This window comes from Ictalurus punctatus, chromosome 2, assembly GCF_001660625.3.
Source record: "Ictalurus punctatus breed USDA103 chromosome 2, Coco_2.0, whole genome shotgun sequence".
NCBI lineage: Eukaryota > Metazoa > Chordata > Actinopteri > Siluriformes > Ictaluridae > Ictalurus > Ictalurus punctatus.
This window is the reverse complement of record NC_030417.2, coordinates 16,089,647-16,115,196: the sequence shown is the minus strand read 5'-3', so window position 1 is coordinate 16,115,196 and position 25,550 is coordinate 16,089,647. Positions and strand designations below refer to the sequence as shown.

General features: G+C 36.6%; 1 protein-coding gene and 2 gene segments (V, D, J or C); all 3 read right to left on the bottom strand.

The window, feature by feature from the left end:
- Positions 1-2,534: 2,534 nt before the first annotated feature.
- Positions 2,535-3,049, bottom strand: LOC108275121 (immunoglobulin heavy variable 4-39-like). The segment is given in 2 exon segments: positions 2,535-2,871; positions 2,955-3,049. Coding segments are annotated over 2 exon segments (369 nt in total).
- Positions 3,050-7,712: 4,663 nt separating this feature from the next.
- On the bottom strand, positions 7,713-8,359 carry LOC108277789 (Ig heavy chain V region 914-like). The segment is given in 2 exon segments: positions 7,713-8,186; positions 8,280-8,359. Coding segments are annotated over 2 exon segments (384 nt in total).
- Positions 8,360-23,443: 15,084 nt separating this feature from the next.
- rest (RE1-silencing transcription factor) overlaps positions 23,444-25,550 on the bottom strand; it is an 8,730-nt gene continuing 6,623 nt past the window's right edge. For both annotated transcript variants that reach the window (XM_047151236.2, XM_053688462.1), the window contains exon 4: positions 23,444-25,550. This exon is cut by the window's right edge and continues 366 nt beyond it. In XM_047151236.2, the coding sequence (XP_047007192.2) occupies positions 23,884-25,550 (1,667 nt within the window). In that variant the 3' untranslated portion in view covers positions 23,444-23,883.

Here is a 25,550-nt window from a genome sequence, read left to right as displayed (position 1 = left end):
ATAGAGATATAGAGCAAATATGAAAATAAATTATAAACAAGAAATACAGAAAAATGTAACTTACTCATAATTCAGATGGTGAAGATTCTTGTCTCGCAAGGAAGGCCTTAATTTTAAGAGAAAACCATGAGGAGCCATTTATAAGGATAGCTGAAGCAAGCTGCCCCCGCGAGATAACAGTGAGACCAAGGTCTCTCTAAATTGTTTTGTCTCTCGCCATTTTCGAACCTAATGGTATCCAGAATAGTCCTCTTTCAAAACATAATCGTAAATTTGATAAGCCTCTTTCCAAACATAATGGTAATGTAGATGAGCTCTTTTTTAACCCTATTGGTATTGATATCATGTAAATACAGTATAAATACTCGAGCTTGAGCTCCGGGTGTCAGATCACTTCTGAGAATTCTCATCGGTGTGGATCTCGTGTGGTGGAACGGAACCAATAAATCCTGACCCTTGCTTCTTCTCGCTCACGGCTGGTGTCTTTTTTCCTATCTCCAGCTGGGTTCGGAGATGTGAGTATTTGCTTCTATGTTTAATTTTAAGTGTTTTTGGGTAATAGGCTAAATTTGGGCCAGGACTACACAAGACAAAAAAGATCATATCTATGTCGCAAGTCTCTGATACACTGCAATGGTCTGAATGCGTCCGCAACAACCGTCCACTTTTTTAGAGGCTAGATCCTGGAAGATAATGGCCAAAGAGGGGGAAGAAGCAAGCGTGTCGACAGAGACAGGACAGCAACACATGTGATTGCACACACACACACACACACACACACACACACACACCCACACACACACACACACACACACACACACACACACACACACACACACACACACACACACACACACACACACACACACACACACATACTAACACACACAAACACTCTCTCTCTGCACTTATGTTTCACAGTTTGTTCTTTTGTTCTCTGTTGATTGTTTAAATGCAGATGCTGACAAGTTTGTGTTGTTAACATGTTGAGAAAATAAAGACAGCCAACTGTTGGAAAAATGTTGGGGATTTTTTTGGTATGTTAGATTTTGTATTGAAAATGACAGGTTCTGTGTTATTGTACCCCTCACAGGACTGGGACATGCTGCTTCATCTTGAACGCAGGTTTTATATAATATAAGCAGAACAGATTTTCAAGGAGAGGTGTGACTCACATTTCTCCATGTAGTCTGAGATTCAGGATTTTCCCTTCATTGTAATCAGATCCGAAGTAACTAGTAACGTGTTACTTGAGTAGTCTTCTCATTGGATACTTTATTACTCTTAGTCAAGTAATTATTAACATTATTTCTTTTATTGTTACTTAAGTAGCCTAATTATTTTTATAAGTAGTTTTACTTGTATTTGGGTAAACATTTTGTCTACTTTGTCTTTAATTTATTTATTAATTTACATGTAATTCATTTACATCTGATTCATTTACATGTGATTCATTTACGTATTATTCATTTACATTACATTTACATTTATTCACTTAGCAGACGCTTTTATCCAAAGCAACTGACAAATGAGAAAGATGATATATTGTGCAGTGATATATATATATATATATATATATATATATATATATATATATATATATATATATATATATATATATATATATATATTTACATGTGATTCATTTTCATGAGATTCATATTCATGTGATTCATATTCAAGTGATAAATTTTCATGTAATTCATTTACGTATGTTTCATTTACATGTGATTCATTTACTAATTTGCTTCTCTTTAAATCCAGTTTTAGACTGTAATATTATAAAGGTCTTTCCAGATTATTACTTGCTACACTGTATGAAATAACCCCAGTAAAATTGCCTGAAATCTATAATATAATTTGTTCACCATGTTAGGTTTAAATCGTCTAAAAACAGGTTCGCAATTAAATAACATTACTCTGTTCCAATTCACATCCTTCAAAGCATTGGCATGTTCTGTTTACTTTCACAATCCTCCAAACACCCACACACCCAAAGTCTCAATTTTGTCTACTTTACCCACCTCTGAATATCAAAAACTCATTTTATAGAGACTTTAAAATGTTCTAGCTGTAAATAAAAATGTCTCATCTGAAGCTAAAGTACAAAGTAATTTGAAAAACGTATTAAAATTGGTGTATTTTTTTTAAATCAATCTTTGATTAAAATTTTTTCCAGAACTTTGATAGCTCTTGGTCATGAGGACGCTATTTGTTTAGGTATACAACCTACTAAACTCTGGGTGAACTTTATTCAACTATTTATGTGACTACTCAGCAACTGGTTTAATCAGAAAAAAAAATTATGAAGGACCATTCAGCTCTCTCTCTCTCTCTCTCTCTCTCTCTCTCTCTCTCTCTCCATATAACTTTTTATAATTACTTTATTTTCTGTACATTCATGACTGAAATGTATCCTTATATCTAGGCATTGAGGTGTGATGTGGACATTACTCAGTCAGTTAAATGTAGCTAGTTATTATTTAAATACAGAACTAAATTGTTATGAATATGATGTTTTTGTGCAGCGCTGCAGCTTGTTGTGTCAGTGTGGATCACGAGCGCAGTAATACACAGCTGTGTCTTCAGTCTGCATGTTCTGTCCCCGTAAGGTCAGAGTGTTACTGGAAGTGTCTCGAGAGACAACAAACTTGTCTTTGAGTGAATCTTTCTTAGAAATATCCCCATCATAATAAATGGTGTTGATCCATTCTAAAGCTTTTCCTGCAGGTTGTCGAATCCAAGCTGTTCCAAAGTGGCTGCTGCTATCAGTGATAGAAGCTCCAGACACTCTACAGGTGATGGTTAAAGTCTCTCCTGGCTTTATAACCAATGAGTCTGGCTGGATGAGCTCAGTAGCACAGAACACATCTGTGAAAAGAGAAAAAGAAAAGGTTCACATGTGGAACTGAAAGGACCAGATGAAGTAATAAAGCTTAAATTCAAACACTCACAGGGGGCGAGAGCCAGCAGCAGCAGTGGAGCTGAAGCAAACATGTTTGTGTTGAAGGAGGATTAATGAGAACCGCTTCTTCTCTAGATAAGCACGGTGCTAATATTACAAAAGGAGGAGGAGATTTGCATAAATATTACAGAGAAGCTGTGTTGAGTGCAGCACTGCAGTCACATCCCATTTTGGCTCTATGTATTTAATATCAATTTAATGTGGTGAATAATGTAATTATTTGTTATAATTACTACTAATAAGAATGTTTTGTGTTAATTTGAGTATTTTATATTTGAATAAATAAACAAATAAATACAGTGCTGTGAAAAAGTATTTGCCCCATTCTGATTTCTTATGTTTTGTGTATATCTCGGACTAAATTGGTTCTGAAATTAAAACAAAATATAAGACAAAAAAGGCAACCTGAGTAAACACAAAATACAGTTTTTAAATGATAATGTTATTCATTGAAGCAAAAAAAGTTATCCAATACCAACTGTGCCTGTGTGAAAATGTACTTACCCCTGTAGTTACTAAGTCCCCAAATCTATAACACTTAATTTATAATGGGTTTCAGCTGGACTAGACACAACCAGGCCTGATTACTGCAAACTCTGTTCAATCAAATCAACGCTTCATAGAACTTTTTCAACAGCATGAAGTTACATTACATTACATTTATTACATTACATTTAATGTAATGAAGGTGAAGAAGGTGATTGAACATTAGTTTGGGAAGGGTTACAAAGCTATTTCTAAGGCTCTGGGACTTTAAAGAACCACAGTGAGAGGCATTCTCTCAAAATGGGGGGAAAAAACTCTGCACAGTAGTGAACCTTGCCAGAAGTGCCCAACCTTCCACAATTCCTCCAAGAGCACACAACTACTCATCCAGGAAGTCATAAACAAGCCAAGGACAACATCAAAGGAATTACAGGCCTCTCTTTCATCAATAAAGGTCACTGTTCATGACTCCACTATCAGAAAGACACTAGGGAAAAATGGCATCCATGGAAAAGTGGCGAGGTGAAAACCACAGCTAACCCAGAAGAACATTGATGCTCATCTGAATTTTGCCATATTTGGGAGAATGTTCTGTAGAGCTCAAAGTGGAACTCTTTGGAAGACAGGGGTCCCGTTACATAAGGTGTTAAACAAACACACAATCCTACAAAAAATATATCATACTTATGGTCAAGCATGGTGGTGGAAGTGTGATGGTGTGGGGATGCTTTGCTACTTCAGGGAATGTGCAACAAGTAAGTATTGAGGGAAACATGAATTCTGTTCTGTACCAGAAAAATCTTAATGGAGAATATTCGGTTTTCCCCACTTGAAAAAATACTGTAGTATATTTTAGTATTTACTGTGGTAAACTGTAGTAAATTATAGTGTAATGTATTACATTATAGTGTTTAATACACTTTGTTAATAATATCCTTCAGCATACTGTAGTAATAACTATAGTGAATTGATAAAATGTAGTAAATACTGTAGTATACTTTAGAATTTACTACAGTAAACTGTAATAGATTGTGGTATACTGTAATATATTATAGTATTTACTACACATGGTTAATGTAAATGTGAAAATCTTTAAGTTTTATTTTTTAGATATAGAAGAGAGGGCGTTAAAACAACTGCTGTGAATAACTGCTTCCACATTTGCCACTCTCACACTGTGAAATATTACACTGTTTTCAGAACAGCATGTAGTTAAAACGTATTTATTGGTGTCATTAAAACTGGGCTCAACATTTAATAATATAATCAAACTCTGCAATGGAAAATGATCGATCAAATCATTTTCATTCTTGTATAGTGTGCCCTTTAGAGACTTAGAAATAACCGATGGATAAGATTCTAGATTAGGTTTTTTAAATTACAAAACATAATTGTATACTCTAGTGACAAGATGGCAAAAATCTAAAATCCTTAAGCAGCTTCACACTGAAACTCTTCTTCTTCTTCTTCTTCTTCTTCTTCTTCTTCTTCTTCTTCTTCTTCTTCTTCTTCTTCTTCTTCTTCTTCTTCTTCTTCTTCTTCTTCTTCTTCTTCTTCTTCTTCTTCTGGCGGCTGTGGCTCAGTTGGTAGAGCGGGTTGTCCACTAATCGTACGGCTGGTGGTTCGATTCCTGGCCTGGGTGACTCCCCATGTCGAAGTGTCCTTGGGCAAGACACTGAACCCCAAATTGCTCCCAATGGTAAGCTAATGCCTTGCATGGCAGCTCCTACTACCATTGGTGTGTGTGTGTGTGTGTGTGAATGGGTGAATGAGACACAGTGTGTAAAGTGCTTTGGATATAAGTGTGCCATTTCCCCTTTTCTTCTTTTTCGTCTTCTTCTTGATATGTTTGGGTGTGATATTGCTGTTATTATTTAGAGGATGCCTCTGCTCCTAGTCCTGAGAGATCATTTTTGTGCATTTTCTCATTTCATTTGCTTCTTTTAAAAGCAAGTTTCATGAGTTTTAACTCAGTAGAAGTGAGTTACTGCCCTCTATAGGTGAAAAACATTTACACTTTGTTTCTCTTCTTGCAGATGTGTGTTTTGTACTGAGCTGAGTGTGTGGAGCTTCTATCACTGATACCAACATCCACTTTACACAGCTCAGATTCAACAACCTGCATAAAAGCTTAGGAATGGATTGACATATTATCAATGATGGATTAAGTGTATAGAGCATGAAGTTCCTGTAAAATTAGTCTAAAATGCCTATCCAAGGCACACCCAAAACTAAATGAAAGCTGATTTGAACCATTTGGAGTACATGCATGGTTTTTTTCATGAAGCCTTTTCTAGTCTAAGTTCAAATTGGTTAACAATACCAAATAAAATTAATATTTTACACATGTTTTTATAAGGGTATGTCCATGTGTTTTTCTACCAAAACCTTTTGGAGACTCCAAAGGGCCCATGGAAACCATGTACACATAAGTAGGATAAAAAGGCTGCTACTCTTTATTTTTCTTATAATTATTATATCACATATCCAGCAATCTACAAAATGTATATTTATATGTATTTTCATATGTACATTCATAATTGAATCCTTTGTGCACAATGCTCCTGTGCCGTTCTTTATAGAGCGTTTTCCGCAGGGACTTTTAAGCTGAAGTGTTGAAACACACCCGTGAAACAAGATATCATTCTTTTCAGCAGTTCACTGGCTACATAATCTATAAGTCATCGCCACATCTGCCATTATGCAGCTCATGGTTTTCACATAGGAAAGGGCTAAGGAGCTTGCTGAAGCACAGACTCTCATTGGATTGTGAAGCCTGGAAAAAGGATATAGAATAGAAGCTCCTTTTGTTCAAATGAGGTGTCATTCGATAGGTCTGAGCCCAGGGGCCATTTTGAGCTCTGGCATTTAGGTGTGTTCACTCACGCACTGCGTAGAGAAGGAGAACCAGGAGGTCTTCTGAGATGATTTGGAATGACACCGCAGCAGTTCTTGTGGATTTATTGATGTAAAATATGTTTTGGACTAAATATTTTTTACATAATTGGATTGTTTGGACCACTGGCAATGTAACAAGACTGTTATTGTCTGGATGTTATTGTTCAGTAGACTGCTATCTGGCTTCAAAGGTGAGTCATCTCCATTTGGTGTTGTTTATATTATTGTGGTCTTGATTGTAGATGCTGTTGTGATTGTATCTTTAAACGGTATGCACCAATCACATCACAAGATTTGTAGCTTTCCAATGGTATATTTCATGAGTATATATGTACTACGTACAGCTGTGTAAATGGCAAAATTCTCCTAATAACGTTGCATGAAAGGACGTTAAAAATCCGCCGGCGGCCACTGAAACGCCAAGAGGTGCTCAGCTGCTCTCCTCCTCCTCCTCCTCTCACACACACACACACACACACACACACACACACACACACACACACACACACACACCTCCTTAAAGTAAGAGCCATTGCTTAAAATGAGTTATCAATGGTTACATGAACTTGAAGACTCAGGGTTACTAGTTTATTAGTTAAAGATCTTTTTCTTTGAAAACTGAATTCTTTTTAAAATTAGCCTGAAATAAAACACTAATGTATCCCTGTGCTCAAGTGATTAAACCCTAACATTTTCCTTTTTGTGAAAATGCAATGGACACTAAATAAGCATTAAGAAAAACAAGTAAATAGTTGAACAATCGTCCAAAATGAACATTTCTTAATAAAGTAGTAGGTGCTGTGGTCAGAAGGTGCTACATTTCTATAACAGCGGCTCTGACAGTAGTTCCAGCTGCAAGGTTTACAGAGAGACGCTCGCTCTTATGTGTTTTATTTTCTATACAATTTACACAGGGACTTATATAATGGATGCTCAACATGAATGGCTTTAAAAATGAAAATAAAGCAAACTCATGTAACATTGTTGATATGGTGAAGGTTTGTGTGAGGAGTAGGGATGTAGGGACGTGAATAAATTATTTGTAATGAACAGATAATGTGATCTAAACAGATACTAATACAAATAGGAGGTTTGTTTTTAGAAATCTTACAGGAAATCTGCTTGAGACTAGGAGTGTGTATTGGGACTGGCATGCCTATTTATTTGATTTGTTGAGCTCTGCTGCCTCCTTCAGTTGTTTCAAATATTGCACCTCAAACTATGAGAACAGACTGTGTGTTAAACACAACACACTGCTGGAAACAAACTGTATTATTCTTGAGCCCACTGACTAAACATGTTACAATTGTTTATTAAATATTCTATACAATGAAAAGAATAATAATGGTTCAATGGTCTTTGGAGAATGTTTATTTGATTTAAAAATGACTGTGTTTAAAAATGCTAAGCAATTACAACTTCATTCCAGTGGAAGAAAGTACAAGTTTGAATGAGATGGTTTATTAGTCACACTGAGAGGATGTCTCCAACATGTCTCAAAGTTTTTGTAAGGGGAATCCACTATTCTGTGTCACTGTGCCTCTTGCGCAGTAATACACAGCTGTGTCTTCAGTTTGCAGATTCTGTCCTCCAATTGTTATTGTGTTAGTAGCAGTGTCTCTGGAGATGCTGAACTTATTTTTCAGTTTGTCATTGTAATACGTACTACCACCACTACTGATGTAGCTAATCCACTCCAGAGCTTTTCCTGCAGGTTGTCGGATCCAAGCTGTATCATAGCTGGTAACTGAATATGAAACCTTGCAGTTGATGGAGAGACTCTGGCCTGGCTGGACTGTCATGGAAGCAGGCTGAGTCAGTTCAACACCATGCACATCTGTGGAGGAAAACACATGGTGATATCTCACACAATATATGCTGCACATTTATTGTTATTGTAGTAAGTGAATGAATTTGATAAAGCACTCACAGGAAGCAGCTGCCAGCAGGAGCAGTAGAGATGTAGAGAACATGGTGTGTGTTGTTTGTACTGGGGTCTTCTCTGTTCTCCAAAGTTTAACAGAGTCCATCACATCTCATAAATAGAGTGATATCCAACCCTGACGCTTGTATTTGCATATCTGGTGATGATTGGAGGAGAATGTATTTAAAATGTTTTTAAATCATGATGAGGAGATTCCTCTCATCGAGAACATGTGGTTTTTTTTTTTGTTTGTTTGTTTGTTTTTAATTAAAATAGAAGTTTTCTTTACCAGCTAATGTTTTCAATAAAATATAGACTCACACAGTTGAATGACAACATACCACTGCACTGAATCCTCAATTTTGATTTGTTGATTCATTTTAGGTTTTTTATTAATCAGCTCATTCAAATGCAGTATTGTTTCTGTTGTAACAACTTGTGCAGAAACTTGTTTGGCAATGCTCCATTTAAATCCACAATGGATTTTAAATATGTGGGTAATTGTTGACACTGTGACATTTTCTGTAAGGCTATATTTATTTAACATTTATGGAAGGAGTCTCCACCCGCCACCTGAAATCCCATAATACATTTTCATTACATTTAAAATCCACCCTCTCCAATCCTAGTACATCAGAGTCCCAAAAATAAATTCATTATGTTTTGTTTACACAAATACCAGACAATATACTGGAAGAGACCACTGAAACCAAAATTTGCTTATAAACCAGAGATGGGTAATTCAGATTTCTGGAGGGCCACTGCACTGTCCTGCGGAGTTTATCTCCATCACTAATCACACACACCTCTTGGACCTGAACAATCTAAAATCAGTACAAAAAGCTTTCACTGATGATGACTAAATCACATCGTTTGTGGCAGAATCCCAAAGTAGAAGAGATAAACAAGCATTCTTTCAGTAGTTAACAAGTTAACGTTGTCAATCAAATCTGTGCCAAGTAAATTAGATGTGGAAAATGGGATGGCTTTATTCAACTAAATACAAATTCATATACTACTCATTAACACAGCCATAAGTGTAGCCTGGTAGTTACCTCTCATCAGCTACAATGTCCTATTATGTATTAAGTAAAGGGAGGAGCAACACAGCGAGGGTGCAGGGCATATGATCAAAGAGGATGTGCAGAATATTTTTGCTTCAGATGCCATTACAATCAGCCTTCATGTTTTACATAATCCAAATCATGTAAATGTTAACAATCAACGAACAATAAAGCCTATTTTCAGATGTATCTACTGAAATCTACCTCATCAGAAAATGATTTATTAGGAACATTTTACTGGAGCTTGTTTTTAAAAGGTCTAGTGACGCCCCTTGTTATAATGTAAAATGTACAATGTATAATGTATTTTTTGAATGTTCCACAACAATAAATGTGATTATAAATGGATAAAATATATGATGTCTCATTCTTTAATCAATACAACATTGTAATTGTGAGTACACTGCAGTGGTATAAGAGGAATAAAACACGTAAGGATGCTAAAGAAAAATAATTAACTTTATGTTGGTAAAATCTAAAACATAAAATCAAGTAGATCAAAAACTTTTGACTGTGTGTAGAACATGCAGCAACATTAGAGATTATGGTTTTGATGGCATACTGTTTAAATCTATACTACAAACTACTCATAAAATGATTTAATTTAACCTATTAGGTGTCATTTGGGTAATTTATTTATTTATTTGTTTGTTTACCATTTAGACTTGGTTGGAAAAGTTCTAAAAGGACTTTGTATGAGGTGTTTTTGTACAGGGATGTTGTTGATCTGTCTCACTGTGGTTGACGAGCGCAGTAATACACAGCTGTGTCTTCAGTCTGCATGTTCTGCCCTTTTAATGTTACTGTGCTGCTGGACGTATCTCTGGAAACCTGAAACCTGCTTTTCAGTTTCTCACTGTAGTAAGTGTTACCGCTACCACATATCTCTCCGACCCACTCCAGAGCTTTTCCTGCAGGTTGTCGTATCCAGTTTGTACAGTAGTTGCTATCAGTTAATGAATATCCAGACACTTTACAGGTCAGAGTCATTGACTGACCAGGGGTTAATACTGTGGATCCGGGCTGGATCAGCTCAACACAGTGAACACCTGTTAAAGAAAAGTTATTTTAATGTTGTAAAAACAAAAAAAGCTATATATAACCAAAACTGTACTAAATGTAAAATGTAAAAACACTTACAGTGTACGGCTGCCAGCAGCAGCAGTAGGGATGCAGAGATCATGGTGTGTGTTGACGCAGAATAAGTCAAATCTCTTGGTCTTCACCTCTTAAATATATTACGGGGCAGGACATTTGCATAGAGACACTCCTTATCTTAGAGGAAATTTGATGGCTTCTTTTATATGAGAAAACCTCCCCATCTCAACATGTCTAAGCTGTCATTTTAAATATATAATCATTTGTGATATTGTGATGTCTATTTTAAATATATAGATCTGTCCTCTTTGATGTTTTAATAAATCAGAAGCTTATAAAAAGCTATAGATAAACAGGTATAGAAGCTATAAACAAACAGGTAAGGAATAAAACACAGCAGGGGTACTGTTACAGGAAAATAAGCACTGACAGGGTGGTGGGATGAAGCAGTTACAGTTACTACCATAAAGTTGATTTTTTTTTTTAATGCAGCTTTTTTTACCCAAAAACTGCAAAGAGCAAAGCTCTCCATCCTGCAGATTTTTTCCATGGCAGAAAACTAAAAATTGAAGCTTCATTCAATGATTTATTTTCAGTCTTGGTGTATGTAGTATATGCACTCAATAATCACAGACTTTGGTCATCTTTGGGAATTTGACTACTATAAGACCACTATAAACCTCAGTGCTCAATGTCTCACATTATCACATGAGAAACTGTGCAGAATTGTAAGTGAGATTTCTGGGAGACACAATGCACCATAGCGCTCTTTACTATTCTACCAGTATTTTCAGAGTCTGTTGAATTAAAATGAATTTAACAATTGGCTCAGACAAATCCATTATAAGATGGATTTAAGATATAAGGCGGACACAGTTTTATTTATTTTTTAACGTATTTAGAGCTGTAGAAATGGCTGCATTATTTTTCTCTGGCTATGCATTTATTTCTTGATGTTAGAGAAACTAAAAGTAGGAATACTAATTACACACAGTTTAACCTGTAACAGGAGTCGGTTAACAGGAAGTAAGCACAGAGCAAGGCCTTTATTAACAAACAAACAAACAAACCAAACCAAACACAGGGAGCAGGGTCTATGCTGAATAAGATTAACTATTAACCATGAGACTACAGTCTAGGTATTGCACGAGAATAAACGCGAAGCTACGTCAGGCACATGCACGCTGCACATGCACATGCACATGCACGCTACTACGTTAACACATAGCTATAACACTACGCGACATGCACAGCAACACGAGGGGTTTAAATAACCAACATAATTAAACCAAAGAATAGACACCTGGGGAAATAAAGACACACTCTCAAACATAAACCAGTTCCTGAACAGGAAGAGAACGAACCAAAACATTTCACACAGGTCAGTCACGTGCGTGCGCGCACTCAGAAGCCGCGCCGCAGTGCCATCTGCCGGCGAGGCGTAACATAACCAAATACAAATTACACAAAAGAACGTACAACACCTGCGTGTGGGGGGCTGGTGACGTCACCGCAGCATAATTAAATGCCTAATATTTTAAAAACGGAAGCAGCAAAAACGAAAATATTATCAGCACAAACGAAGCACAAACGATTGAGACTATTTTGCTGACGATTTGCGTTGGGGGGGGGTAGGGCAACTTCACGCAGGTACGGACAACACATGTAACTTCTTCTATTTACCGCGTTTGCTATTTAGAGGCAGTCAGTGGAGGAATTAATGTGGCCCTTGTGGATTTGAAACACTTACAAAAAAAAATACCGGTCTATCTCCCTTTAAGTGTGTGTGATAATTTACACCACAATATTCTTGTTTATATTCTCAAAAACTTTATTTAAATAATCTTTATTTAAATAAAAACTTTATTTAAAGATCCCTAATTTAAATAGAACAGACGTTTGATCTCCTAAACATATAAGCTGATTGAAATGAATCAGCAGCACCACTAATGTTTTTGTACAGTGTTTCCTCATATTTCTGCTATTTCTGTTTCCTGTGTGCAGTAATACACAGCTGTGTCCTCTGCTGTCACACCAGAGAGTTTCAGATACACCATGCTGTTGGAATTATCTCTGGTGATTTCTGTTCTCCCTTCAAAAGATTTTGCCTAGTTATGACCAAATAAGTTCCATCTAGACCAGTGGTTTGTTCTCCTGTTGTCTGACCCAGTGGATGTCATAGCTTCCAAAAGTAAATCCAAGATCCTCTGCAGGAGAGATGGTTTCTTCTGCACTGTAGTTTGTAATGACTCAAGACTTTGACATTTCACACCGGCCGACAAGGGCGTAACAATCAGTAAGCAGGTAATGCAAATGCATCAGGGCCCGGGCCCCCTAGGGGCCCATGAAGTTCACAAGTACTTAGATACAGGCCCTATCATCTGTAAGCGGGACATGTGTTTACGTTAGTATACCCACACACCCCGAAGCAATGCCTGGCGAATGGCGATTAAAATTAATGTATGTCTACCAAACTTCTGCTTGATGGTGTGTCTTTGATGTCATTACCCGAGTATATTACACAGTACCAGAAAACAATTATAATATATATGTATTTTTATAAAGCTATTGAAACAAACTATAGTTATAATTACAAGAAGTTTTTTAATAAAAAACTCGGCTGCACATAAATACTACATCGACACACATTTGCATCATGACGACATACTCATGGAGAGAACTGAACAAGTAATTTTCTCAGGAATAAAGGCATTATGAAATACAGCAAATGGAGAAATGTTTATAGAAATGGTTTAATTACTTTTATTTTCTCTTACTATTAATTTATTTCATGATGATGTCGGGGAGGTAAAATGCTGAAATAGCTGATGGCACCTTATATGAACTTAAACTGAAAAGCAGAAGTAATATAATGGTATGGAGATACAAAGTACAACAGCGCCCCCTATCATCTCATAGTATCATCTCTGGAAATAGTCTAAATGAACCCAAAATGAGCTCCATCCGTTCACTTTTCTACGTACGTACACATATAAATCGCCTCTTCAACATGTCATAAACAGTTCATTTATGGATGTGGGCCATAAGACCTGCTAGAGTGCAAGAGAATATAAGAAATGTAAAGACACAATGTAAGTTACAAACTGCAAAATCATTTATGCAGGAAACTAAGGAGGTAATAAGTAACAAGTTAGTGAAAGGGACAGTTTAATCACCGGGAATGTAAATTTACCCACTCATAAATGATAAACATGTGTTGGACTTGCAAAAACAGATTAAAACTGAAGTGCAATATTGCCCTTTCTCCTTCCAGTAGAGCATATGGAAATGTGCGGTCAACGTATCCATGCAAGTATGAAGAAAATAAGCCTTTCTGGAATTTTTTTTTTTTAATTGGGCAGACAATTTTAGTTCGATTTGGCTTAGACAAACATTTGCACACAACTTAAACAACTTTACTAAATAAATCTGATAAATCAGGCCCAAAATCTATAGATCTGAATGTCCCACAATCTGCTGCTCACTGCTGCCATCTAGTGTAAAAATGGGGAAAGAAGACCAGGACAAAATGCCCATTCTTACTATCCTTACTATCTTGTTACATATTTATAACCTGGTTCAGTGGTGTAGGGTTCTACTTTACAACAGTATGAAGCTCTGACCATTTCTCTCCGTGGTGAACACTCAGTTGTGTGTTCAGTCCTGTGTAAGATTGGGCTACTTACTCCTGACAGGTCTACCACTGTGTGGCATCAGATCCCTGTAATTTAAGCAGAATGCAGCTGCACGGCTTAATTTGATACCAAGTTGTCAGTCAGGAGCTCTCACACAACTGCAGGAGATGTGTGCAGGAGAACAGCCTTAACCTCTTACTACTACAAAAGTATTTACCAATGATAGCAGTGATTGATCATTATAACACTATAACGTGTAAATTAATGTTTATTTTCTTTTAAAAGTTATCAGAGTATCTATACATTGAATTATCAAACAAGAAAACACAAATCTTCACAAGAGCCCTGAGGACCACAAGTAATCAAAAGCATCATAACATCAATGATTCAACACTGTATACTGTACAGTGCCTTCCAGAATTATTGGCCCCCATTATAAAATGTGCAAAACTTCCACATAATTCATATTTTACTAAACTAAACTAAAAATTAACTTTTTTTCTAACAAAAAAGAATCATCCTCATTATAGCTAGTGATGCACTAATTGTACTAATGTATTGTAATGTTTTAAACAAATAAATAAATAAAAATTCTTGAAAAGCTTGTATTCATTTTCCAGAAAGTCTGTTGTTGCCATTATAACCATGTCTTCCGGTAATGTACATAAATTTAGTTAATGCCTATAAAGTACATATGCCATTAAAAATGGCATTAAGCACAATTATGCCCGTATCAAAATGTGATATCAAAATCTGACCCATTAGCACATTGTTCCAAACACAGTATAAAGGATGGTGAAGAAGAAAAAAAACACAGCAACAACAAAGATCACAGTTTTAGAATTAAACAGAGCTCATTCTTGTGGTTGACAGGTTTCGAAATCAACTGCTAAATGCCACTTCATTTGTAGAAAATATATTATGAAGACACATTATGAGTTCATTCCATCTTTTTAACACTAATGAGGTTTAACATGGTTATCTTTGCATATGTATCCTGTTCCTGTGACCGTAACAAGGACAGATGCTTTAAAAATATAAAACATATTGTTAAACTCGAAATGAATTATAATTACCTATAATAAACTAACCTTATGCACTGACATAACTACAGTTATTATTACATATTACACTGTTATTTATAAGTTTAATAGGTTATTTAGATTTGATTCATGTAATATTTTCTACATTGTGTATATTACATGTGTATGATCAAATATATTATGACGTATTTCTTTATGCTGCATGTATCTTTGTCTACATAATATGGTTATTTTATAGGCACTATTTTACATTAACTTCTACTATTCTTCTCAAACTGCACAATACAGTGGAATTCAACTACATGGTCATGTTGAGACTGCACATGTTAACAGAGAAGACTGAATGAAGCATAACTATATACAAATTGTATCAGTAATGTAAAAATATAATAAACCAGGTTAATGATCATTTACATGTAAACTGAAGTACCAAATTTAGATACTTTGAAATGCAAATTGTCCTGTGTGGTCCCAATTCATAGTTTCTAATCTTTTCTCACTCTAGTTGTGACTATCAAAACCTGAAGCGGCACACAGATACACACCGAAACACACACATGTAAGCTCTATCAAGCATTAAAGTTTCTGATTTGTTAATCAAATCAGCTTCAGCTGTTCAGGTTCAAGCCTGAACAATGTGTAATAGGATCAAATATTACACATTTTAATATATCAATATACATGGCCAAGAATGGACTCACTTTTCACTTATAATGTGTGTGTGTGTGGGGGGGGGGGGGGGGGGGGGGGTTGTATATTGGCACCCTTGGTAAATATAAGCAAAGAAGGCTTCACAAAAAATTCACAAAAATAAACTGCTCTCCTGGATATCAAACAGTTGCAAACAAAACACATACTACTTTGTGGAACATCCCTTTGCCAAGATAACAGCTCTGAGTCTTCTCCTATAAAGACTGATGAGGTTGGAGAATACATGGCAAGGGATCTGAGACATTCCTCTATACAGAATGTCTCCAGAGCCTTCAAATTTCGTGGTACACTGGTGGACTCTACTATTCAGTTCACCCCACAGGTTTTCTATGGGTTTCAAGTCAGGGGACGGGATAGCCATGGCAGGAACTTGATTTTGTGGTCAGTAAACCATTTTTGTGTTCTCCCTTCAAAAGATTTACTATATCCAGTTCTGATAGCATCAGAGTGAATAAACTTCATCCACACCAGTGGTTTGTTCACCTGTTGTCTTATTCAGTGCATGTGGTTGCTTCCAAAATCTAGATCCTCTGCAGGAGAGACTGAGAGTTTCTCCAGGTTTCTTCTGCTCTGTTGTTTGTAATGGTAGAAGACTTTGACATTTCACACCTGCTGAAGCAAGTTGAATATTCAGTTAATTAAGTTTAGTACAGGTACATACAGATAAAGGAGTGAATCACAGGTTTCAGTGGAGAACTCACTGATAAGGCAGGAAGAAGGAGAGTGGGATCTTCAGGTTGAGTCTTGATGAGACTCGACTGCTCCACTCAGCTCAGCTGCGTTTAAAAGCAATGTTCACACATGCAGAGATTTAATAGCTGCAAGTTGCCAGGTGCACAGGCCTCAAATCCTAGCTCCTTCTGCCTTCGAGCATGGGAGGCTACGAATCAACTGTCTTCACTCCCATTGGTAGAAGCTGCACCAAGTCACTCAATATTTGCATAAAGTTAAACTTTTCTCAACTTTGTCGCATCTCTGGATACTCCCACATCTAGTCGCCAAGGGTCGCTTTGTCGCTGCATGTGTGAACATACTGTATGGACACACAGCACTCTGGATTTTTATTAAATGTTACATCTTTAGTGTATTGTGTTCTCCCCTATGTTTTTGCCAAGGCTGATCAGATGTCTTTAAATGTTGTCTGCATGTCTTATTTGGTTTGGTTGTTTCATTGTGTTAACATGTAGTTTTAATTGCTCCCTTATTTGGAGCCTATTTTAGTTACTTTTTAACCTTGGTTCTGTTCAATTAACCTCATTGGATTTTTTTGGTTGTTTTTTTTGTTTTGTTTTGTTTTTAGAAATTAAAATACATTTTTGACCAGGTAAACCTGTCTTACTGTCTTGGTCCATCACAGTGAGTATAAAGTTAAAGTGAGTGAAGAATAGGCCCTTCTGTCTTGACATGGTTTCAGCATCTTGGCTAACTTGACAACATTTCAAGTTCTTGTCAGTGATGATGCTGGGGAACTTAGCTTCCTCCAACCAGTATTGCCACACCTCCAAGGTTTTAAACCCTCACAGCTCCCAGTTCCCCACATCATAGTCCCTTTCTGAAGCTGTGAGTTTTCTGGAGGCTCATGTGTAAGGAACATGGGTAAAGTTTAGACTTGTCTGCTCTCTGGTCAGCATTACTATGAAACACTCTCTAGTACAGTAGCTATGATGACATTAACATCAATTATGCCTTGGCCCCTGTTTTTCTGATATTCATAGCCTGTACTTGTCCTCAGTAACCAATAAAAGAGCTGGAAAATGGATACTTTCAAAAGTCTAATTTTGAAAAGGTAATAAAAAAAATAATGCTGGAAATGATGGAATTAAATCAGATAAACTATGAAAAAACAATATCATTATATTGATTCCATAATTCTTTCATAAGTCATTTTAGGCTAGTTTCACTGTAAGAAACCACAGGCAGCAGTGTAGCTAAAAGAACAGGTGCATCCTGTTTGCGTGACAGTCATTAATTTGTAACCATATCCAATATTTATAAATGTATATTGTAAATGTACAAAGTTGCATGAAAGTTTGTGCCCCTCTGGAATTATAAAGATATTTGCATTGATTATGAAACGTCCTCTATATACAATAGCAACAAATAACTCCACTTGTTCATTTCAATACACCATTTAAATAGCCACAGTATAGGTTTTTTAAAAGTATACGAAACTCTGTGGCCTCCAACAACCTCTCAAAAAGCTAAACGGGTGTTATGATTCTTAAGATAAGATGGCAGATGAGCGATGTAGAGATACCAACCCCCTCTGCCTATTAAAAATATACTAAAATATGTACCCACTCGGGTTATTGACAAAGTGTGCGTTTCTTAACAAAGATGTACTCTTGAACCATGCCCCAATCAAAAATAATTTCAGAGGGCACTATTTGAAGAACTGTACATATAAATACAACCAAAAAGAAGGCTAAAAAGTATTTCAAAAGATCTGGTTGTTCACATATTGTTCAAAAATGTGTATAAATATCAAAGAACTTGTGAATGTAACCAGGTCACATCCACTAAACAAGAATGGTGTTAATAAAAGTACACTATGGAAGAAAACATTGCAGATCTCACGTCTGCAACTCTCAAGTCTCTGCTTCAAAACTTCTGGGACAGTGCTATATGGACAGAAACCTTACAAAATATTTTGAGATAGACTTTTTGGCAGAAATCCATAAAGAAAAAAAAGCCACTGCACATCAACCTTAAAACATTAACCTAACTGTGAAGCAAGGTGGTGGGAACATCATGGTTTAGGGCTGATCTGCTGTTGTGGGGTTTGGAGACCAATGGGAGGAGAATGACAGGGTAGTGACCAGTCACCTGAAGCTTAGTTAAAGTTATTTAATGGCTCAAGGACCCAAAATACACGAATGAAAACAGAATGATTAAGAAAGAGAAAATAGTTGGGGAAAGCCCATTCGGAGTCCAGATCTTAATCTAATCAGGATGCTGTGGTCAATTATTTATGCAAAACTATTTATGCACAGTTTTGTAAGGCAAGATAGTGTACAATTCCTCTTCACAGTTATGGAAATCTCAATAGTGGCTACAGGAAACCTTTGTCAAAGTTATTACTGCTAAAGGATTTTCTACAAGGGTTTACATATTTGTTCCAGCCTGAAGAATTTCATATAATTTGGGAATATGTGAGTTTACGGTGTAGACTGAATGAAACATTACTATATACAAAATTGTATAGAGTCAAGATATAATTATCGTGTGTTTATGATAAGTTACAGTTAGACTATTTGAAATGCACATTTTCTAGGGCAATGTCCCTATTCATAGTTCCTAATCTCTTCTTACCCCAACTGTAATTATCAGAGCCTGAATCAACGCCCAAAAACATTCCAAAACACACATAAAATCTTATGAGATTAAGAGTTAAACTTTTGTTAATCAAATCAGCCCAAAATCTGTCCACTGTGCCCACAATGGGTTTAAGGTATTAAACACTAATATGACATTTGTGTTAAGCAAATTGAAAATTAAACTGTTAGTTCATGTGTACTGCAATGGTTCTTCAATCTTCAAACGGACTGAAGGTTGTGATGGAATGTAATTAAAAAGAATTCTACTGTCCGATTGAGCTGTCTTTCTACATTTTTTTTTTTACACACTTTAAGCTAGTGGTTATAATTTGAAATGAAATTGCAATGGAATGCAATTGTGTCACAAACCTGGTTATAAATGTATTTAAAGCCAACAGTCCAAAATAATAATAATAATAATAATAATAATAATAATAATAATAATAATAATAATAATAATAATCCCTAATTATGCAAAGACGAGTTACTATTACCACCCTGAAGTTGATTATTTTCCTATAACAGCATATTGGTCATACCACAGCAATTTGCCAATGATTATATTTTTTTACTGATTATAGAATGTCGCATCAAACTTTTTGTCCATTTATTGTTACATTTAATGTTGTGGAATGTACACAAAACAAGTTAGTCCCTCTTATTAGATACATTATAGCAGCTATAAACTGATCCCCTACCACTTTTTTCTCTCTCAAAGTTAATAAGACAAAAGCCACAGATTGTCATAACCTCATAACCTGTGAGAAAGCAGGTGTCGGGGCCCTCTGCTGAATGTGTGGTTAATTGCAATTTGTATTAAATTACAAGTCTGATTTCGAACCTGGTCTAAGAATTCAGACACAGAGATACAAATTTAATTTTTTGTTTGCCATTTCAAAAAGATAAGAGAAAGGCAGAACACTTTCTAAAGACAAATTATATATTATGTCTAAATAATATCTGCTCCAAATATCAAAATTTGCATGAGCTATAAGTACATTTATTTCATCAGGTCCTGAATGCTCAAAACAGTTAAAAGTATGTGCTATTTGATACAAATGTACATGTGAATACATTGTCAGTTTATAAGTTGATATCTGGTTTACATTTACCTCAGAATTATTATTATTTTGGCATCAACAATCCATGTCTCATTTGTTAATTGTCTATACCCGCAGATTACAAAGTTTAAAATTATATAACCATACTGCACAAATTCTAATCTGTCAGTCCAAAACTACAATAGTATACAGCCAGTTATGATAAATAGGGTAAATATTGAAGGTACAATTGTAGAGCAGTTTTGTAAGAGGACACAAAATCATGTCATCATATGACCAGATGATGTAGGGGATGTTCAGAGAAACACAGGATAAAAATTTTTCAACCAATAATAGTTTACATCAAATCTGTTTATAGTTACATCGATATATAAGAACAATGCACAGTTGTTCCCTCAAGTTAAGATAAAAGATGCAGTTTGTTACGAAGAAGCTGTACCTGTTCCCACTGTATCCTCAAATTCCTGTTATGGCTGACAGGAGTGGAACCGGCTGTGGTCTTCTGTTATTGAAGCTCATCCACCTCAAGACCCAGAATGCTGTGCATTCTGGGAATGGTTGTAAAGATTGGTCATTTGAGTTAAAGTAGACTTCCTGTCAGCTTGAACCAGTCTGGCCATTCTCCTCTGAACTCTTTCCATAACAAGATATTTCCACCTACAAAATTGATGCTCACTGGAGGGTTTTTGTTTTTCTCACCATTCTGTGCAAACTCCAAGGATTGTTGTGTGTGAAAAATACTCAAACCAGCCCATCTGGGACCAACAACAAAACCACGGTCAGCCACAAGGATCACATTTTGCACATTCTGATGTTTGATGTGAACATTAACTGGAGCACTTGACCTGTATATGCATTATACATTACTACATTATGCATTGCACTGCTGCCGAATGATTGACAAAATAAAAAAATATCGCATAAATAAGCAGGCTGTAGGTGTTCCTGCAGTGACCAGTGAGAGTATATAGAGTATATGTAGTCCATTTATACCAGCCAGCCAGGTAGAAGGCATTTTTTCTGCTGATACCTAATGTATTAATGCAGCAAATTATATACAGGTGCATCTCAAAAAAAATTATACTGTGGAAAAGTTAATTTATATTGTGGAATTTATATCACTAATCATGTAATTTTGTAGGCTTAAATTAAATAAAAACCTAAATATAAAAAAAATAAATAAATGAGGTTTTATTTGAGCACTTTCGTAAGTGAAACAACGTGTCGTGTTGTTGCAATGAGAAACAGCCTGGGGGCGCTGTGGGATACGGTATTGTGATTGACCCGGGGAGAAGAAGGAGAAGTGCAATGAGGAAGTGGAGAAGTGGGGAAAGTTGCACATTTCTCTCTCGTTAGGCACAAATCCAAGATGTTCCCAGATCGTTGGGTTTCCCAACAAGATCCACCGCAGCGGCAGAACCCGAAGTGAAACAGCAGAATTCACCTGACTGGATTTTGCCGCTCAAACAAACCCGCACCAAACTAACAGACAACACCTTATAAGGCGTTTGATTATGATTACGTAATTTGTGTATTAATATAAAATCTCCCGCTATATTGTAGGCTATAAATACTAATTAATATTACAACTGTTATTATTATTATTACACATGCATACAAAACGTTGTACTTTGTACTTGTCAAGAGCTCACACAAGCAGAAACATAACGTGGCGTGTGACGTGACGTCACCGCGGTAGTGCGGTTGTCATGGAGATAATTAACTGATTAGATCTGTTCTCAGGTCGACCTTTCTGTATTATAAATTCTTTAATCTAATATTTGAGATACTGGATTTTTCCATGAGCTGTAAGCCATAATCATTAAGATTAAAACAAACAAACAAAAAAAGGCTTATTTCACTTTGTGTATAAATATTTCAAATATATTTCACTTTATGTGTAATGGATGAACTTTTCCACTATATTCTAATTTCTTGAAATGCACCTGTATCATTAGGAACATTTGAAAGCATTTTGCCTTTTATAACACCAACTGGTTAGATGACGATGTTAAAATGTTTTTATGCCAGATGTTTACCTTTAATGTTTACTTGTACCTTTTTTGCCAAGAGACATTCACATTTAAGAGTTCAATATTTTTAATGATATATTGGTTCTTACATACAAGTACACAGAATCACAACAGTTTCTAAGGAGCCTATTTCTTCCACAAAACATTTAAACAGATCCATTGTTAGTATCTGCACATATTATGAACTATAAAGCACTCTGGATTACATCCGTAAAAGAATATGCAAATCCATATGTAAGTAAAATCTCCAAGAAACATTTACAGTAATAGCAATTCTAATCTAACTTTTATTCTTTACAAAAGAGAGTTAGTTGTGGGTCAGGGAAGTTTTTTCCACTTTGGTATATCCAATATACATTATTGCACTTCATTAAAAAAAAAAAAATCTACTTGTATTTTGTTTTTAAACATAGCACAGACAAGTTAGGTGGCCATGAAAATTGAGCATGGTTCTAGTTCACACACATCAGATCAATGGCACAAGGTTAGAATCAGAATTCATTTTGATGAAAATTAGCAGACAAAGCAGGAAAGAGAAAGTCACAATAACAAAAAAAAGTACAAAATGACCAAAGGGGGGAAAAAAAAAAAAAAAAAAAAAAAGATTGTCAGAAGCATCTGGAGTGACACATACAGTGTAAAGCTCAACAGTTTTCTCCCTACCCCCATATGTAGTTTGCTGGTTTAGCTTTGCTCTCAAGCTACAAATTTAACGCTGCTAACCAGTAAGAGAAGCTTACAGTATATAGTTCAAGGGGAACAATGTGTACATTTCATTTTTGGCCAAACTCTTCCTTTAAGGAACAGGAGCAAGAGACCGTCAAACAGTCTTAAACAATCTTTGGACTGAATTATGAAGCTGAAAATGAACAAAATATTCAGTCTCTCTCCACTCGAGTGCTCAAAGATAAAAGTATGGAAGGAAAAATCAATCTACAAAGTAACATTTGCTTGTTTCTACACATGATTAATTCCCATAGGATTACATAAGATAATTATCAGGCATGTGCTGAGATCACATATTATGATGATTTTGTGTAACAGTTCTGAAAACTTTCACTGAACTTTTGTCTTATAAATGGAGTTATGTGATTACCTTCTGAGAGGGATACACAGTTAAACAGTTTTTTTTTTCTTTCTTCAAATTTGTCCACAATAAGCAACCATACAAGGCACCCACCCTTAAATAAAGGCCATCTTTTTTTAAAAAAAAAAAAAAAACAAAACAAAAAAACACTGTGTGCAAATATTTTTGTACGCCAAACTGAACAAAAAATTCCAGGCAGACTGACCAGTTTTGCTAACGCTGAGTTTCTTCGTACTCAGGTGCACATGTTGATAAATGCCAATCAGACAGAAATTACCAACCATATTCACAGCACAGCTGATTTACGTTTAGATATGCCCAGAAAAAGCTCACAGGGAGAGGTAAATGACAAAATGATGATTAATTAGTGAAAGAATGCCTCCTAAATGCACCATCTGCTAAATCTTCCAACTGTCATCTCTGTATAAAGAATACTGAGGCTTTAAGTCAAGATGTCTAGAGGCAAGTCAGGCTTTAAATGATAGTCGAAATCCAGCTGCCTTGAATTATGGTTGCTACTGGACACTTTTAAATGACCAAGATGACTGAAAATGAAGTCTACTATTTCCCCGGTGTTGCAGTGTCCAGGTAATAGACGTTAACCAGGTGGCGATTGAGATGCCGCCTGTAGTCCATCTCCAGCGGGAAAGTGCGGTCACAGAACACGCACGTGTGGCTGAGCAACTGCGTGGGCGACGGAAGCTCTTCAGTCGGTGTTTCCGGAAGCTTCCCGTTGAGCCCGGAGTCGTAACTTACCTCCGAGGCACAGTCGCTGATGTCACTTCCGCCATCATGGCTGTGGATGCCCTCATCGTCTTCACCGTCCTGAGATTTGCTACACGGTGGTTTGGACAGGTCCAGTGTTGGACTATCTGTCCCACTATCGATATCTGAAGATGTCTGTGCTTCCACAGTGCCCTTTCCTTCAATGGTGGTCTTCACGCTTGTGATTTCATCTTCTAAAGACGGCTCCTCTGATGGATTTTTGGTTATGCTCAGCTCTTCAGAAGTGCGAGACACTTTCTCTGTTGAGATTTGAACTTTTACTGGGCTGGACTGCACTTTTTTAGGTTCGGAGGAATGTTCCAGAGCTTTTGCTGCCTCAACACCTACCGCCGCCTTGCTTGTCTTTCTGCTTTGCCTTCCATTGCCCTTTGACCTCTTCACCTCTTCAGATGTGCTTATGCTTGTGTGTTGACTGTTTGCAATCTTTACCTTCCTGCGTTTGGTCTTATCTGCCTGAGGAGAGGGAGCACTCTCTGCTTTTTTGCGTTTCACCATTTTCGGCTTGGCTTCCTCATGATTCGGAGGCTTCTCCAGAACATCACAATTCACTGCTCCTGCCTGTTTCTTGGTTGCTTTCCTGGTTAGTGCCTTTTTGGAACCTTTAACATTTTCCACCTCTCTTTTCTGTACATCATTTTTCTGGAGTTTGCTTTCCTTCTCCAGCCTCTCTCTTTCTCTCCATTCCTCCTCCTGCTTTTGCTTTAGCTCCTTCTCCCTCAATTCTCTCTCCACTCTCTCGCTTTTTCTTCTTTCCTCTTCCTCCTCCTGCTGCTTCAGCTCTTTTGCTCTCATTTCTTTCTCCAGCCTATCCCTCTTTCTCTGTTCCTCCTCCTCACTTTTCTCCTTCATTTCTTTCTCCACCCTCTCTCTTTCTCTCCTTTCTTCCTGCTCCTTCTCCCTCATTTCCTGCTCAAGTCTTTCTTTCTCCTGTTGCTCTCTTACTCTCCTCTCCTCCTCCTCCCTGTGCTTCTGTTCTTTCTCTTTCTTTGCTCTCACCAGTCTTTCATACTCCTGCCTCTTTCTTTCTCGTCTTTCCTCCTCCTCTCTTTGCTTCTGCTCCTTTGCTCTCGTTTCTTTCTCAATCCTTTGATTCGGCTGCCTCTTCTCGAGATCTGCTCTGTTTTCCTCTTCAGAACCATCCTGATTTTTGGTGAATATGTCTTTCTTTTCCTTTGCAGCCTTTTCTTCTTTTTTAGTGCGACTTTTAGTGACTCTGTCAGCAGATTTTGCAACCTTCTCTGCTTTTTTCACCTCCTTGTCTTTCCTTCCATCTTGTTTCTCAACACAGGGGACAGTTTCTTTAATTCTCGCTTTCTTGCTGCTTGTTTCGTTTCCTTCATTTCTTGGCGCAGCTCTTTTCTCCACTCTCTTCAAACATGTTTTTTCTTTCGTGGGTTCGGATGTGGGTTTTTTGGCACTCTCACCATCCAAATTTGTCTTTC